This window comes from Ascidia mentula, chromosome 7 (genome assembly GCF_947561715.1).
Source record: "Ascidia mentula chromosome 7, kaAscMent1.1, whole genome shotgun sequence".
In the NCBI taxonomy this organism is placed as follows: Eukaryota; Metazoa; Chordata; class Ascidiacea; order Phlebobranchia; family Ascidiidae; genus Ascidia; species Ascidia mentula.
In genome coordinates, this window is record NC_138572.1 from 7922404 (window position 1) to 7940301 (window position 17898).

At 38.8% G+C, this 17898-nt stretch overlaps 2 protein-coding genes across 3 annotated transcripts; both read left to right on the forward strand.

Annotated features, from left to right (window-relative positions):
- Positions 1-2992: 2992 nt before the first annotated feature.
- On the forward strand, positions 2993-13257 carry LOC145908364 (uncharacterized). Of its 2 annotated transcripts, none has more exons than XM_082995627.1 (17): positions 2993-3283; positions 3355-3434; positions 4828-4951; positions 5618-5693; positions 5877-5969; positions 6371-6523; positions 6592-6650; positions 7282-7434; positions 8415-8641; positions 8831-8971; positions 9274-9388; positions 9580-9734; positions 10015-10154; positions 10624-10769; positions 11376-11504; positions 12087-12259; positions 12655-13257. In XM_082995627.1, exons 1-17 carry the CDS (start codon positions 3058-3060, stop codon positions 12835-12837), a joined length of 2373 nt encoding a protein of 790 aa, XP_082851753.1. In that variant the 5' UTR covers positions 2993-3057; the 3' UTR covers positions 12838-13257. The 2 variants fall into 2 exon arrangements, with proteins under 2 accessions (XP_082851753.1, XP_082851754.1); XM_082995628.1 differs by having other exon boundaries at positions 10627-10769.
- A 2627-nt stretch (positions 13258-15884) lies between these two features.
- On the forward strand, positions 15885-17781 carry LOC145909054 (uncharacterized). Its single transcript, XM_082996375.1, has 5 exons — positions 15885-15964; positions 16149-16210; positions 16425-16516; positions 16954-17091; positions 17526-17781. The coding sequence occupies exons 2-5, from the start codon at positions 16153-16155 to the stop codon at positions 17643-17645; spliced, it is 408 nt and encodes a 135-aa protein (XP_082852501.1). The 5' UTR covers positions 15885-15964; positions 16149-16152; the 3' UTR covers positions 17646-17781.
- Positions 17782-17898: the final 117 nt, after the last annotated feature.

The window sequence follows — 17898 nt, forward strand, 5'->3', positions numbered from 1 at the left end:
AACAGGCCATCAAGGTTCATGACGGCTCCTCACACAGGGCAAACTCCAAAGTACAAATCGATAGCTGGATGTTTGCAACAAAAATAAAAACATAGCTTAAATCTGCATCCAGTCATGTTTGTAACTCAAACCGAAGAAACCAGTGCCAGGTCACAAGCCAAAATAGGCAATAATTAACGGCGGTAAAATAGATTTAATGAGTGAACAACAAGCAAGCGATTAGATTACTTGACGCAGTTCACCTACGATTTTTGTAACGCCAATCAGAATTCGCGGAAATTTTGCGTGATTGCATGTCTGGTTCAAGTTCGCAATCAAACCACAGCGTGTATATATAAGACAGCATCACAGGAATTTCGCCGAAAATTAAAAGTGCTTTGTCTGCGCAGTTGAATGCGTATTAACCCTTAAGGCACATCCTTCTAAACGTGAAGGTTTCGCAGTAGGAAAAGGATGCGTTTGATGCTGAAAGCCAGACGTGGAATTGACGGTAAAATTTCCGGAGCGTGTAGATCAGTGAAAACCGTATGACAGGTACCGATAGGCTCTGGTTAAAGTGTTTCTGCGAACGTGTTAAGTAATCGACGTGCATTTGAGTCATAAACATGGTGAGTAAAAGTCAGTTATGAGTGGAGCTTTCATAAGTGGTATATGTACAAGACAAGTTCATATACATCGAATGATAATTAATCACCAATCAAAAACCATCAATCGGATTTATTTTTAGCCACGGATGCGAACGCAAAAGGACGCAACGTCAATGGAATATTAACATTTAACTGAGCCCGTCTGCCAAGGCTTTATATGGAAAATCCAGTCAAAAACACTGTCCAGAAGTTTATTAAATTTCGGGGCATCATAAGAATGGGAAATGTATTATTGAAGGAAGTGTGTTTATTAACCTTTACCGTGGTGAGAAAGGGGTAGCTGTTAGTTGTGGAAGTGGTGAAGTGTTATCCCGACAGAATCGCCTAATTTTGCATTGGTGCCCAAATTTATGGTATGACGCAGGGTTCATTAGGCGAGACGTATGTTGTAACGTCTGGCTGCATAGTTGTTTTGGCGTGTTAGCTGATAACGTCAAATTTTACCCTTTAAAATGAGTCAGTTGGCGCAAGTGACGTCGCATTTGCCTTCGTTTTGCCGAAACATGCAAAAAGAGAGGCAGTCGATTCGACGAATTCGCACCATTTTGTGACAACTTGTTTGCGTTCAATCAACGTGACAAAGGCGGATTTTTGCTATTTTGGTGATAGATGCAAATATATGTACACATAAAAAGCAGACGCCGAATTTTGATGTTGAAAAGATTAATTCCGTGGTAGAGAGGATACAAACTACATAGTGGTACCAATATTTTGAATTGGACGAAGAGATTTTGTAAAACGGGATGTAGTAATCAGCACCTATAGAACATACCTGAATTACGCAGCAAAAACTGTAAAATCACCAAGTCATGTTTCTAAGAACATAACGAGTTGTTCAGGTGACGTTACACTACGATATCAACTTGTAAACGCTTTTTTAGGCATATTTATATGAAGTTGGTGTGGGTTTGCTGAGATTACGTTTGGACTTATTGTTTGAAACAGTGTTATTTTGACTTTGTGTTGAAGCGGCGATTCTTCATAAACACAGTATGGGATTTGGCAAATGGAATCTCGAGAAAAACGTCGTTTAAAATCAATAAGCGATAATTTCGATACTTACATAATCGCATTACAAATTTGTAATTTCATCACGCGTAAATCTTAACCAACTTTGAAAGTTTAAATCCGTTTTATTTGGCGCAGTTTGGCCACGCCATCGGCACGTGTAGGTATTTCTAAAATCCCTTCAGCGAGTACCTTTGCAGTGGAGAGCTCGAATTACAAGCCGCAACCATAACAAAAGCAACGGGATTAGCAGAGCTGCAAGCCTTTCGGGACATGTGTCTCGCTGCCCAGCGAGATTCTAAGCCGATAACAAGGGCGACTTTCAGAACTGCTTGTCACTTCGCAAGCCGCTCGCCAATGACACAAAAGCAGAATAAAAGGCCGGCTATTAGCTTTTTCGATCGCCCGTGGCCCTTTTCCACGCGTCCTGCAGGGGTGCAAGGACGATGAGTCAAAGTGTGGAAGAAATTTTCGCCTTAAATGTGACGGTCGTTTGTGATCGTTTGTACTTGGAAGTCAGTGGAGGTTATGATCGGCATGAACAGAATAAATGGGTTTTGCATTTGCGCAGTTTTGCACGGCGTATCCACCTGAATGCAGGTTTAAAACAGACAGAGGTAAATGGGAGGCTTCAGCTGCAAATTTTCCTCACAACTTGTGCAGCAAAATTTTATACAGATCCGTAGCAAACCTTAAAGGGAACTACATCCGAGTGGAAATTAGCACAAAGAAATTAGCCCTTGAAGGTCAATAGAATTACAGATAAAGCACCAGCAGGTTGTGATCTGTATGATGCTCATTCAAACCCCCGCTTTACGAGTTTTACATAATAACTTACACCATTGTTTCGAAATGGCAACAAACATACAAAATATTACTGTGCAAATTCTAAAAAAAAAAAATTCTGGCGGTGATAAGTATATGTACAAAAGCAGTCGTCAGGGAAAACATGTAAGCATATCGGCACTGTTTGTTACATGCTAATCGTTACACGTATTAACAAACACACTGCAAGAAACGTGCCATAAGCGTTTGTAATATATTCTGCGGTAGCTGAAGAATCCATTAATGCTTGTCACGTTGAGAGTTCAGTTGGTGGTCTCGAGAACGGATAAATGAAAACGTGTACTTTGGTCGACGAGTGTTTGGCAACTTTGGCACATTAGCGTTACACACCTTGCTCCTGTATGTGTTTGGGCGACGCCCTTTCCCGGTAACGAATGACGACATTTACTGAGCGGAAAGTCCACATATGTGCAAATCATTGGAAGGGAAGTAATATAAGCAATTTTGGTTCAACTGAGTATCCACAATACTGATTATAGGTTGTTAGCTGTTCGCTGCAGATGTAATTTGAAAGTAGGAATTAATTTTTAGTGGATTAACCGACCCCGTGTGCAAGATGAATACGTTTTCTGGCTTCTGCCGTGGACGCACAGCTATTTTTGTGAAGTGGACATTTTACTTTGCTTTGTTAAACGTGGCGCAAACACACCTTGTGAAGCTTCCTTCAAATGGGTTCGTGATAGATGACGAAACAGAGATTTCTCAATCTAACATCAAGTCAGATGCGAAAGAAAAAATTATTATGTTTGCTAAACGGACAATGCACGGAAAGCCGCTACAAGGTAACCTATTTTGCACTGGTTGTTTGCGTAAAACAAACAACAACGAAAAATAAATGTTAATTATACTGAAGGCAGCAACACCGAAACTTCACCCAAGAGCGAAGTTTTGTACAGACTTCGGCGGGAGACTAACGGAAGGACTACAAACAGTGTAAGTTAGCATGCGCTTATTGATAATGCTAACATAACAAAACGTCATAAACTATACATAAATCTTCGAATGATTAGGCAACTTTTTTCGTATTTAAATTTAAGTCAGATTCCATCGAAACTACACTGTAGCATTGTTGTGAAATTTTTCGAGACAAAGTTCAAAACTAAGAACAAAGGTTACGAATATCAGACACTGCCTCCGCACCAAGAAAAAAATAATAACTATACTTAATGGACATAAACACTCGTTGTAAGCAGATGCAGGTTCCGAAACGCATGTCAAAACGCTTTAAAATAATCAACTGTCGCATTTGCAACCGTAAAGTAGAATTCGTCTGTGCAACGTAAACTTTAAAGTCTATTGAATTAAGGGCAAAAACAGATATACCTTGGCCAAACGACCCGTTTTCCTTTACACATTCTGCGGATATCAATTATAAGCTCAGTCATTAAATAATTAAATCCTATTTACTGATTATTTACTGACCTATTTATCACTTACACTTTTGACTTGACAAATAATACAGAATAGCATAAAATGCGAACGGATCCATTGCAAGGATGTAACATGGATTTTTGATGATTTTTTTTGCCATAATTGAGTTAAACAACACAGACAGGAAAGTATGTGTTTTTAATACATTAACTTTCTTCAGCGGCCATCCACGTGTATTAAAACAAACACAACGATTAGCGTTGTAATTATGACACTTGCAAAGAATTGCAAAGAACATTGCAGATATAGTAAATACTCTGCAATATGATACACGTTTAAGCGCTTCAGAATGATGCGGTCCGGTCGTATATTGCCTCAAACAAAACGGGACGCTGATAAAGGCAGTACCGTTTCGCAACTACGCAGCCAGAGGGGTTACAATTCCACGTATTGAGAAGAAGTGTTATCAGCTAAGATAAGTTATGTTTGGGTGCAAACAAACGCTGATATTGATGTATACACGTGTTCAGACTGTTCAAAGGCTCATTATTACACATAGATGGATGAGTAAAAGTCAATGTGTTTTTTGAGTACATATACCAAGGCCACAACATGAAGCAAAGTCAGAAAAAAATATTTTAGATTACAAATTTGCCACTGAATGAAAAGTGAGATTACACATGAGAAAACATGCTTTTTGAAACTTTATCATAACAACCCAGGTCAGTCTCACTCATTGTTGGAGTTATGGTTTAGTGATGCACCTTTCAAATTTAATGGAACACACTTAATTTACCTAGAACAACCCTGTCCACATACTTCACAAAAAAGTATTGCAATAGCATGATAAAGATATTTACAAATGTCACTTCCACACATTTGCTCAACAATTCTGGGAAATCCAGAATCCAAGAGATAAAGGCACCATAATAAGTGTTTTGTTTTTGTCTAACAGAGCTCTTCAGACAATTTAATATGGCAAGAATGGAGTGCATGTACAGCAACAACTTGTGGAGCAATTGGAAAACAGAATAGAACAACTATATGTTTCACAAATGAAAACCACACTTGCAACAGTGGTAAGTGGAATTACAACAACAAATTTCACAGATATTACTATTATGTGTTAAGTTAGGCAATTTAATCTACAATCGAAATGTATAATTCATTTTGAGTAGGCCTATGTGTAAAAAAATATTGATAAAACAAATTTGACAAACTTGGCAATAGTTTTAGGCAACGTTTCTAGTGAACTGATGCATCAATTGCAAGTAGGAATGCTTACTAAAATGTCAATTTCAAAACACAAAAATGCAAATTAAATTAGTAAAAAAATGAAAGACTCACTCACTCACATATTGAATGTAGAGTAGATTGTATTCACTCCATATGTCCATCAACGTTTGTAAAAATATACACTTGGTACCACTTTCTTGATCAAATTTTTGTGTATCTGCACAATTTTTACTGCAGTGTTCCACATGTCTACTTTCTGATTGCTGACATCAGTTTAGCTGTATTGTTGCAAGTAATTTGTTTTTACCGCCATTTTTTTACGATAATCCAAACCACTAGGGCTTAGGTATGTTGTTTCAATTTTTCAATTTTTTTCAATCAATTTTTTTTTGAAACTTTTAAAAATAAACTGCCTTTTGCGATTTCAAAGTATTTAATTTTATGGTGACATGCTAACTTATTGTGTGATGTTGAAGATAGAATAATTGTCCTTGAAACATTTTATGAAGGGTTAACTCAAATTCGAAACTGCGAAGTACCTTGCTCTGAATTGAGCGGAAGTGGAAGCTTTATCGTCAATGCCTCGTAAGTATCACGTGTGAAATATGCTTGCCATATTTGTTTTGGGTTAAAAAGCTAAACAATGTATCGTAATGTGGCTACACATGCTTACAGCATTGCCACAAACAGATGATAAAATGCGACAAGTTTTGGCTGGCTACGACACTTCCATGAAATATAGTTTTTAAATATAGTTTAATTTCGTAGATGGACAGAGTGGGCACCTTGGGCTCCTTGCAGCGTTTCGTGCGGAAAGGGAATGACGTTCAGGAGCAGAAATTGCTCTAATGATGAAACCGGGTATGCCACAATTCCAGCTCAAGCAGGGGAATTTGCATCTTCCATTTTTAGCATATTCGTTCGGCTTTTCTCCAAAATTCATAATCCACCTGTGATACGTTTAGAATAAAAACAACCAGACCATAATCAGGGAATGCAAAAGTTCGGGTTGGTTTCTAATCCGTCCTACGACATTTATTGGAAGTCATGTAAATACACGCTCTTCATCCAGTATTTTAAAGCACCTTACTGCTAGTCGATATCTTTTACAAATTATGGTTTTTTTAGCTTATGACCCTCATATTAAAAAAAAAAATTACTTTTAATATTTGAGAGAACTGCACGAATAAAACGAATCACAGTAGTTAACCCAACACTGTCTTTTCATGAAAGTTAGCAATTATCTCATTGGGAACTTTTAGAGGCTGCAATGGACATCACGAAGAAAGAAAACCCTGCAAAGCTGCTATGATTTGCCCGTACTGGTCGGCGTGGTCCTCGTGGTCGAAGTGTTCAAATTCCTGCGGCATTACCGCGTTTCGGACCAGAGCAAGAGAATGTGTTACAGCAACAAGGTGATTTCCAAGGATTGATGAAGTTTCGTTTGCTTCATATTCAAAATGCAATTAATTTGTGTCCGCAGAGGGGCTTCAGGTTCACGAGGCGATATTTACATTGATGTCGACAATCAAAACACGAAAGGTAATCGTACGTGCCCTTGGGCCGGAAGGGAAACCATATATTTAAACGCAAAATATCGTTACCGATGCCTTTATTGATTGCATGAGTTGCTCAAGATACCGAAAAACATATAGCTTTAATTAAAATTGGAAAACTAGTAACGTTTGAAACCGCTTTACGCAATACATGAAGAAATTGTTTCGCAACATTTCTGTTGGCCACAAAAGGCCAGTGGCAAAAAAACGTAAGTTTAAGAGAATAATAACTTACATGGCCCAGTACAGTTTATTTCTGCGATTATCTGCTTTTCATTCTTTCTATTTTTATAGCGATCGCATTTTAGTTTAGGGTTACCGCATAAATGTTGAACATCAAAATTAGAAATATTTTTTGTTGGCGTTTCAATGATGACTTTTTTCTGGCCACAACAACGACGGATGGTAATCCGAATGTTACGTTTATATGCCGGCTTAAAATATCGAACATTTAGCCACTTTGTACAATTTCTCCCGGGCACATCTTTTGACACCATATTCCGGATATATCCGCGAAATCCAGACGTCAGCTGGCAAATCCATTATAGTTGGACTATACTTGTTTTACGAAGATAAATTAATTTGTCATCCAAACCCTTAAATAATAATTTACATAGTGCCCTGCCCGGGAGGTATTTCGCAAGCAACGGAAGTGGGAAAATGCCTTTCACCATCTCGGTGCATTGGTTGGTCGGACTGGGGAACTTGGGGATCATGTTCTGTTGATTGCGGGAAAGGACTCAGTTCCTCGAGAAGAACGTGCAATGGGAGTAAGTTCGTTCGTCTTGCCCTTTTTTGGTGTGGATTTATGATAGATATTTTAAATCAGTTTGAATGATTCATATTGGTTCTGTTACTATTTAAGAGACAAGAGATGACTGACCACAGAGACATAAAATAATCGTTATTACTTTCATTATTAATATCAAAAATAGAAGCACAAGAGTGTTACATCATGATACAAAGAATAAAGTTGCCGCAGAAAGCATAAATTCCCCAGACACACCTTGTTTACAAACACATAAACTAAGTGGCTTGCTTGATTTTATTACATTTGTAGTGGGATTAGGACATCCGATAATGTACATTCAAGTTTAATATAGTTGTGGAGGGATGAGTCATTATGTAATGTGCATTCATCTTTCACTCAGATGCAGAACTGCCTTTATAATATACCTGGTTATTTTTTGACATATCCGAGCTTTTAGTGTCTGCATTTTTTGCCGACTTTTAAAACAATTTAGATTGAAACATTTTAGCACATTATTGGATCCACTTTGATTATCTTATGATTATTGTGAAACGGGGCCTGAAGGCACTATTGGTTGAGCTTTGCTTGGCCATAGTGTTTCCACCTTGTTTTCTCCGTAAGGTTGCACCTAGTTTGGTACCCAACGGATGACGGTGATTGTATAGTCACCACAAAGTGGAAGTCTTTGCTTGGCCGTTTGGTCAGCAAAGTCGTCTAAAAGTCATACCAGCTGCACTGATGAGACCTTTTAAGTCGAAACAGTGGCCATCTTTGTGCAGCTTACACATTTTAGTTTTGTTTCAAAATGGCCGGCCCACACACACGTATTGCACAGGCATTGTACAATCCTTGTTTATTTCAGCACAAGTTGACGTGCGAGGGCACAGTAAGCGAAATAGGACTGGGGCTTCTAAATATCTTTACAGTATATTTACAAAGTGTTCCTATTGTTTTAACTAAACCTAAAGGTTTGCCTATAGTAAATGGGACTCCGTTCAGATTCTACCGGTGCCTGTATTGGACATTTTGTGAGACATCAGCCCTGCTACACAAGCCCTTGTTGGTCTAGTTGGAGTTCGTGGGGTGGATGCTCCAAGACATGTGGAACAGGAGAAGGCTTCAGAACACGTGTTCGCTCCTGTCGTTTTTTCACATATTCCCAACGAACGCGTAGACGATGTGATGGTCGTCGGGCGGAAAAAATGCCGTGCCGCAGTAAATCGCAGGTACATAAAATTAGATTGGGAAGGTTTGACCAATGTTTAAACCTCTCTTTGTGTGAGGATTAAAAACCGTTCAAATATCTATAGCCTTCAAGCAAAATTCAAAATACAAGCACAGCTGACCGACAAATTAAACAGTTTTATGTATAAAGTATATATAGTGGTTTGGTTTATTAAATATCACACTTTTAGATTTGCCACGAGTGGGGGCAGTGGAGCCCATACAGCGACTGTTCCCGGTCGTGCGACGGTGGATTCATGGTGCGTTATCGCACTTGCCCAACCGAATCATGTCTAGGCAGCAATGTTGACCACACAAGCTGCAATTACCACGTAAGTAGCCATACTCATGAACATCCACCATACCCTGCTTGAATGTAAGCTGAACGTTTGTTTAACTTTAGTTATCTGTAATATCTGTGCTCGAAAAAACAACTGTTGTTTGTTTTATTACTGAATAAAAAATAGTAAGGTGGATGTAACATTAAGAAATATATGTGGTTTCGTTGGAATTCGTCTGTTCAAAATCACGACCAATTTTGAACTTTTTCAGTTGAAAAATTTAAGAGGCTTTACTGCTTAGATCACATGTTTTAGTACAGCGAAAATCAAATTTGTTGTATTTTTTGACCAAGCCATGTCCATATCTTACAACGTGGACGTCATTTTCATGCTGTAGCGCCTCTTGTGGCGAGGGTGGGGAGCGAACCAGATCGAGAGCATGTAGGCACGGCACTCATGGAGGGCCAGGTATGGTGACATTGAGTATACGGAGTTCTTCAAAGTCTTTAAATACAAAACTGGTTTTTGCATGTATTGAGACAAACTTTTTTCTTTCCAATAATTCCGCAAAATTAGAAAAAAGGGGTCAAGTTTCAATATTTTAAAATCACAAAACGGGTTATCACCAAACCAGTTTAACATACAACATTTCGAATCAGGTTGTGAAGGCGACTTGGTTGAACGCGTTCCCTGCTTCCTACGTCATTGCCACATCGCGCCACCTTCAGTGTTCAGTACTTTCAAGTGCGGAGCGACAACAGCAGTGGCACAAACAAGATCCAAATTTTCCATTTTGCGCATCTTTGGTGGAACGGTAATTTACGGCTTGTTTTATTTCACTAACTTGGTCATTGAAAGAACAATTCAGTTGATTAACATTTCTGTAGTTTGTGAATTCCTTTTTTTTATTTTAGAAACATTTGTATACTTTTGGCTGCACCAACCTAACCGAAACAGCACTTGTTGTTAGACACATTAGAATAAGAAAAAATCACAAGCAACGAACTCAAAAAGCAAAAGTGCCCCTCAATAAACACAAAAACGAAGCCGAGCGTTGGCCAACTGAGCCTAATATTTACCTTTGTATTATGCAGGACGCTGTGATCACGAGCTGGCCGTGGCAAGCGAGTTGGCAGGTGCGAGGCTGTCTATCTTGCACTTGGAGGCATTTCTGCGGAGCAACGCTCATAGCTCCGAAGTGGGTCCTGACAGCCGGACACTGCACCGAAGAATCGTAAGTTAAGGGAATATTGGCGTAGTTACTGTCCAGAAAAGGGCTCCATGCCATGCCTTTGGGTTTCACAAACTTTCTTATTGTGTTGGCCTCCAGAAGTTTTGGTAAATAATAATGACGAGGTTATTGTTGGTCAAAGTAAACAACTTTATGTTTAAAAAATTTCCATGCATTCGTTATTTGGTTAAATACATATCTCCTGGGATTAGCAATAGTACAATACTTATATCCTGCGTTGGCACATTAACACTAATGCTGATACAAATTAAAGGCCACAGGGGTTTAAACCACGAACAGAATTAACAGGATCTCGTTGAACATTTAACGAATCAAAAATGCGTTCTAATGCGATCCAGCGATCATATCTTCACAACAATGTAGATCAGTGCCCTATCGTACACTTATCACCACTTCTATCATCTACATCTTTATGTACAGGCGTAGCCTATTATTTCGTGCATTTCGTTAGTAGGGTCTACCGAGTAAACCGCGATGACCCGGGAGAACATTGGAGCGTCATGCTTGGAATGCAACAACTCAATCGTGACGGAACACGTCACTTCGTAAGACGAGTGTTTGTCCATCCTGACTACGATTACTCAAACATCACTGTTGGTAAGAGACGGCTATTAACAATGTCTATAAAACAGCGTATTTGGTGACAGAATGTACACACATACAGGAGGTTGCCACATTTTGAATGACAGAATGTTTCTTCCTGATATAGTTTTTTTTATGTGGAACGCTTCCATTTTGCGTGTCATCATGATATTAATTTTATTGACAATATTTTGTATCACTGCTCTCTTGCGCACTCCAACGGCAAACTTGAAAATCGAAACATCCGCTATACCTGATAAACATACATGAGAAGCCCTCACTGAGAATAATCACATCAAATCTCTGTTTAGTTAAGTTTAACAACTTCCGTAACAAATCTAAAGTCATTTGTTTCGCAAGGTTGTCAAATGATATATATATATATATTTCGCTTGTGCTAGTCGGTATAGGTTGTATTTGAAAAAGCGATACTGATAACTAGCACAGGTAAAACCTGATGTCTTTGGACTTATTACAGAAGTTGTTGAAATTAGCTGTTACTGAGTCTTTTTGGTCATAAAACTACCAAGAGATTTGATAATTTAAACTCTGATTAGATGAGTTGGTTTTGTTGCTGCGTGCGTGGCTCTTTTCAATAACCTTCAATGTCCTTTTGTTCAGCGGACATGTCTCTTCTGAAACTGCGAAAGGCGGCCATATTTACAGAGCGAATACGACCTATCTGTCTCCCGCAGACGATCACCCCTCAGGTTGGGCAGCAGTGCAGCATTACGGGATGGGGATATATGGGTATGTTGTTTGGGAAGGGAAAAAAATAGACACATACAATAAATACCAACAATAACATCGAACAGTTTAAGTAAATTACGCTTATTTTTTTAGGTTCAAAATGCAATATGTCTGATAGTTATCAGAGTTTTTTTATCTTAAATGTCAGTTCCTGTGATTGTTATCAGCAATGATGTAACTCAGGGCTTCGTGAACTTTTCGCTCGTAACCCCTTTTAACTGGTTTAAATTTTCGGCGACCAGTCATGTTTGCTTGGCAGTTACATTCAGACATTTTATTGCAACAATTCGCTTTAATGAAACGACTGGAAATCTCCTAGCAGGTGAATGAAATATTACAACTAAATGTCTAGGGGCGCGACCCCCAGTTTAGACAGCCCAAGTTAAGCCAACTTTAGCGTATCCATCCATCCGTTCATTAGCGTGTCGGAATGTGCATGAAAACGTTGAATACCACTTTGTCTCGATTGCCAGTAAACGTAAACACAAGCCAAATTCCAACCAACATTCATCTTTAAATCATGTTGTTTACGATACAGACTGAGCAGAATAAATGCAAATTTTAATCACTACACTTTTGCAGGCCCAGAAAAAGCCGTGGGCGCCCGACAGCCAGTCGAACTGCAGCAGGCCTACGTTCCTATTTACGATTTTAACAAGTGTCTCCAACTAGACGAGGAATACTTAACGAGCCTCGACGCTGTGAACCACATGTGCGCAGGAAATGCGACTACAGCAGCGACTGATTCCTGTACAGTAAGTATACGTGGACGACATATCAACATGTTGGATAGGTTGAAAACATTTTCCTGTGGTCAAACATTAATATATCATCAAATTGTAACAAAATATTAAACGTAGTAAAACAATAAATCCGTTTGTTAAGCGTAGCATCTGGCGAAACAGATTAATTTGCTAATTCCACTTTCTATATTCCCCATTAAGCATCTTATCATGGAAGCCACGATAATGTGAGCTTGGTTTATTGTTGGATTATTATTGCTACACCAATAATTTTGATCAAATTTAGACCTCTTAGTCATCATACAAATGCAAAAATCAAAATATCTGTAGTGTGATACATATATCTAATAAAATATTAACGTTTCGATTTGAATTCACATGATAATTGAGTCTGTCTTGTTTCGCAGGGTGACTCTGGCGGTCCACTAGCGTGTAGGCGCCAAAGCGGCCTGTGGTATCTGACAGGTGTGACGTCATTTGGTTTCAAAGCATGCGGGACGCCGAATCACGTTGGAATCTATACGCCATTGACATCCTTTGAAGGCTGGCTTAGGGACAAAATTGAAAAGTTTTCACTTGACGACTGCTAATTTATAAGCAAAATTTGGCTGACAAAAAGCAAGCAGACGCATATTTGACGTCCCTGGCGGCAATGCGTTTTTTTTGAACTGTGATTATTTGTCATCTCGCGAGGACATTTTGCTTCCAAATGGTGCGTTTTTTGGCGGTGGCAAATTTTACTGCGGTGATAATATTTATCGTTGAAAGGTATTTTTTAAAAGTTAGTCCGTATTTCTTGCCTGCTAGAAGGTCTGTTTCTGCTGTTATATTCGTAAAGGTTTCTATTTGCACATTGTAAAATGGGGAAACTTACTTTTATTTAGATTCCAACAAGGATACTACAGTACGTCGGTAAACATAATGTGTATATATTGTTTGTCAATTCGTCCTGGTTTTTGTACAGCAACTTGGTTAGTGCTGTGCGTAATAAAGTTCCCAAAATTAGTTAATTGTGTGTGTTGAATTCAGAGTGACTTTGTATTACTTCTGTTGATCACTTGCCACACAATTTTACACAGAAATTATGAATCCACAGCTGTGTTCGTATTTATTTTGTCAGCAGTTGTGTGAACGAGGTATTTTTAACATGAAATTGTGAAGTTGTAAGGCGCGTAATCAACCCTAGCACTCGGTATATCCACTGCTATATGACTGATGTACAAAAGGTTTGAATTCTTTGAACGTTGATGACATAACCGTGAAAGTGAACTTTAACGATGAATTGCTCAAAATAATTAAAGTGTTGCCTGCCTGCCTCTGCGCACGCCTTGCTGCAACTCATTCCGAATTAGCACTGATGATGAACGCAGTTGTGTTCGAAACGCAGTTGTGTCTGCTCAATGGGATGAATACTAGCTTTGGCATTTATATTTTGTTTAATATAAAGTGTATTTGACCGAAGAACATTAAACAATGCAAAAAGATGAAAACACGTCACGTACACTTCAATCGACCATAGGTAAAATTATTTCGTCCAACTCAGACACTTTTGCACATATTATAATCCCTTGTCAGTTGACGTCATATTAAACGCTTATTTCAATTGAACCCACCAAACTTGTGGCACTAAATGAAGGAGACTCTTGTGGCACGTAATATTACGTCACTCACTTTTATGCACATCATTCCCAATACCTTCTTGTGAGGAAATGAAGTCAGGTCACTTTGAACTGTCCGGGAGGAGTATAAGCACCTGGGACTCTGAGAGAATTGTACCAAGAAGTCCGGGATGGGCCGGCACATGTGGTTACATAATCGCAGGCTTGGCCCGGCGGTCGAACATGACCTTCCAAGCGATTCCCAAACCACAAGTTCGGTTGGTAAATTCGACAGGACGTGAGATTGGCAATTGAGTGGAAATTAACACCTCCAAGGGAGTAGTTTGACGTGGTTCTCGTTCGTTTGTTGGAAGTTTTAAACCCTTCGGCTATGTAGAACTATATGCGCATGAATCATCTAATTCGATATAAGGTGTGTTTCGGGGAAAACCGTATCCAATAGCGGTAAAAGAATAATCCACACAAAACAGATATTGTATTATCGAAATTAAAGAAATATATAGGAAAACTCAGAAGTTTAGAAAAGGGTCATACTGGATGTGACCTACCAACATTCATCGAACCATTGCGTATGGCAGCAAAATGTCCCTGCAACTGATCAGAACTACGGGAAAGCTTGGGGAAGCACACAAGATCCACGTAAATAATTTAGGGGAAAACAACTTATTTTAAGCAACAGTGCAATTGACCACTTTCGTAAAACAAGTTCCCAAAAAAATTGTTTTATACAAAACTCTGGGGATTAAAGCATTGCTTTCCATAAAATAAAGAAGCTTTATTCTCAGACGTGTTTTTTTGCTTTAGGCGGTATTGCAGCAAATCGTGTTTCACTGGACCTGTCTGACCCAGATAAGTTTACGCGATCCAACCTCAGACAGACCCCAGACACGACAGCTTGGCGTGTTGATGTGACGAATCACAACAACAATAATAAATAAACAATATTTTGTTGATGCATTGACTTTGATCGATTTTACACGATTATGGGCATTTTTTTCGCAAAACCGTGGAAAAGGAGAAACGGTTCAAATGTAAGGTAACGCAGTTGACCCATTAACAAAATACCACTGAATGAATTTGACTGCAAACGTTTGAAATTCAAAAGTTATAAAATAGTTGGTTGTATTCCGCCTTTCTTGTTTTTTGTTGAACGAACACTAAAGGCTATAAGAAAACCTACTTTCTTTAGGGGTCCATTAGGAACAAAGCAAAAAAACAACGTTTTAATTAACCTTTGACAGAGTCAGCCGATCATTTAAAGCTTAAACAATTGTGTTTATGATGAATAATGAGTTGAAGGCGGGCAATTAACAACATCCACTTTTACATCAACCGAGTAATGAAAACAGGATTAGGATTAGCATAATAAAAATTGGCTTTGCGGTCAAAACACATATAATTAGTCACTTCATTAATTAGAAACGCGATTTGGAAACTGCCTCAGGAACCGACGTATGGCGGCGTTGTCTACACAAAGGTAACTTACAGTCATGTAGACAAGTTCTGCACATGAGAATAAACACCAGTCAAAAGTGTCCGGCCCATTTACCAACCACAAAACCTGATCGGGATTCGAACCCAGATTGGTACGATAAACGAAAAATTAAACATATTGAAATAAACGGCTAATGCATGTGCCGACTACAAGTAGTTTTTTCGCACGGGAATTGCTTATACTTAACCAAGGAGAAGCACACCAAAAAATACATATATAGATGTTTTTTAATTTCCCAGTCGCAGACAATTAATACATTTTGATAAATCTTACATACAAATTGAACCTGTCAGATTTGTCTATGTCAACGTGGTGCGAGTGACGAACTATAAGATAAACACGTACCTTACAAGTCAAACATAAATAGCACTAATTATAAGCAACGTGGCGTTACGTTCTCGCCCTGGAGAAAGGTCACGCCGAATCGAAATACTTTAACGTAGCGATCAGGCGCGCCCGAATGACGGGCACTTGATTATCTGGTCTGGGTACTTCTGAGTCAATATAAAAGGCAGGGTTGTCAGACAGGACCACAGCATTTGTAAGCTTATCAAGTTGACAACCTACACAGAAGTCGAAAGACGTCGGATAAACCTAAAAAACGTAAGTGTTTCTGTTTTTTTTTGAACCTTTTGTTTAATTAACAATCAACGTTATCATTTACCAGCTACAGTACATTTTGTCTTTTTGCTAATACCCTTCTACTGACTTCGTATTTTTCTTCCAAGCTTGTAAGAGGCTGCATAAAAGAATTATAGGGAATTCATGGGTGTTACTTTTTTTGCAGAAGTATGAAATCCATGTGCGTATTCGGACTTCTCCTTTTCGTCGCTGTTGTCAGGTCGCAAGGTAAATACGTTAGATCTGTATTTTGTTGTCATATTTCAAATAAGGAAACGTTCTGGCTTTTTTTCTGCATTATGTGCAACAAGAACAATGTAAAAATGTTTCGCGACACTTGTTTTTTTCTCTTATAACCGAAAAGAGACAAACAATCTTCTCGGCGATCTAAATTTCTTGCCAACTTGAAACACAGTCACATACATTAAACGTTATTCTGCAGATGCTGCCGCAGTCGAAGAAATGCAGTGCATCACTGGGTACAGTGTTAATGGTCGGGGAAACTTCACCACGGAGAGGTGCACGATGATGGAGGTAGAAAAATTTTTCAACTAAATAATTGTTACAATTTTAAAAACTAAATAATTGTTACAAAAAACAGTGAAATTTAAGTCATTAAACTTACATATAATAACATGTCCAAACCCGTCGGATTCGAAATCCTGGATAAAAAAATTAATTCCAATCTAACCTATAATTAATGGGGTGGTTCAACTTCCAACGAGTTATTAACCTTAACGTTTCTATCTCGATCCCATCCGGCGGCGCCCATAATTGGCGATAGCCGATTCACTCATTGTGGTAATTCGGCGATACGACAGGTGTTAGGTCCGCCATTCAACCGATCAAATGGCGTAATTTACGTCTATTTTTGTTACTTCCTTAAGTCTAATTAAATTGAAGGAACCCAATTCCAGCAGCGGTCGGTTAACAACCTTACAGTTTCTACAACGTACTTTTTTTGTTTTTAGAAAGGTTGTCAGACTAAAATTGTGAGGAACGGACCCCTTCTTTCCATTGTGAAGAGATGTAAAGAATGGGGTGTGTGCGAGAACAACGCCAAGAACAACGAACAAATCTGCTACGGAGATACGGCGTACAGCAACAGCGTAAGTATTCACCCCAAACCCTGTACTTGTAGACATTGATATAGTTAAGCAACGTTCGAGTTGGAAAATACACACGTTGTTGCGCACACTGTAAATTTTTTGGACGATTTGGTTAGTTTTGGACATCAGCCCAATGCTTTTACCTAACGCTAAGAGCCTACTTGCAAAGACAACACACCTATAAAAGTTGTAAACGCAGCAGTATTTAGTTTAAAGCTTCAAGTCCCAAACTAATTACATTCCTTGTCGCACAGACAAAAGTGTAGCGCTTTGGAAATAAATGCAACATGGCGATGCTTTGTTTAATTTCCACATTGCTGCCAAGCTTGGGGTGCGCACAGCACAAAAGGTCAAGCAAGAGGCGAATTCCGGGTTGCTCAGTTTAGGTGGTCAAGTCCATGTACATTTTACTCACAGCTGTTGTCATCCCGCAGGTCCACATTTGCCACTTTTGCTGTGACACTCCGAACTGCAACACCCTTGATGATATTCCCGATTTGGAAACGGAAAGGGCCGTGGAAGCGGGAGCCACTGCAATCGAGGGTTCCGGATAAATCGACACAACTTTAAAAGATATTCTTTATGTGGTTTTTGGAGTGCTTATTTAAACCAGTTTTCTGTGTGGTGAACACGATATTTTATGATTAAGGTGACAAAATTTTCCATATGCGCAAATAAATCTGAATATTGTTGATAGGCTATATGTTGTATGATGATTTTACAACCATTTCTCATTGGTTCCTAACCAGTTGACGATGCAGCACATTATATAGGTAGATGCAAAAATAATTAGTAAGTTTAGCAAAC

Excerpts from the sequence above, each read along its gene's own strand:
- LOC145909054 (XM_082996375.1), top strand. The coding sequence starts at position 16,153 with ATGAAATCCATGTGCGTATTCGGACTTCTCCTTTTCGTCGCTGTTGTC. Across the intron at positions 16,211-16,424 it reads CGCTGTTGTCAGGTCGCAAG|ATGCTGCCGCAGTCGAAGAA; the intron begins GTAAATACGTTA and ends GTTATTCTGCAG. Across the intron at positions 17,092-17,525 it reads ATACGGCGTACAGCAACAGC|GTCCACATTTGCCACTTTTG; the intron begins GTAAGTATTCAC and ends GTCATCCCGCAG.
- LOC145908364 (XM_082995627.1), top strand. The coding sequence starts at position 3,058 with ATGAATACGTTTTCTGGCTTCTGCCGTGGACGCACAGCTATTTTTGTG. Across the intron at positions 5,694-5,876 it reads AGCTTTATCGTCAATGCCTC|ATGGACAGAGTGGGCACCTT; the intron begins GTAAGTATCACG and ends TTAATTTCGTAG. Across the intron at positions 11,505-12,086 it reads TACGGGATGGGGATATATGG|GCCCAGAAAAAGCCGTGGGC; the intron begins GTATGTTGTTTG and ends ACACTTTTGCAG.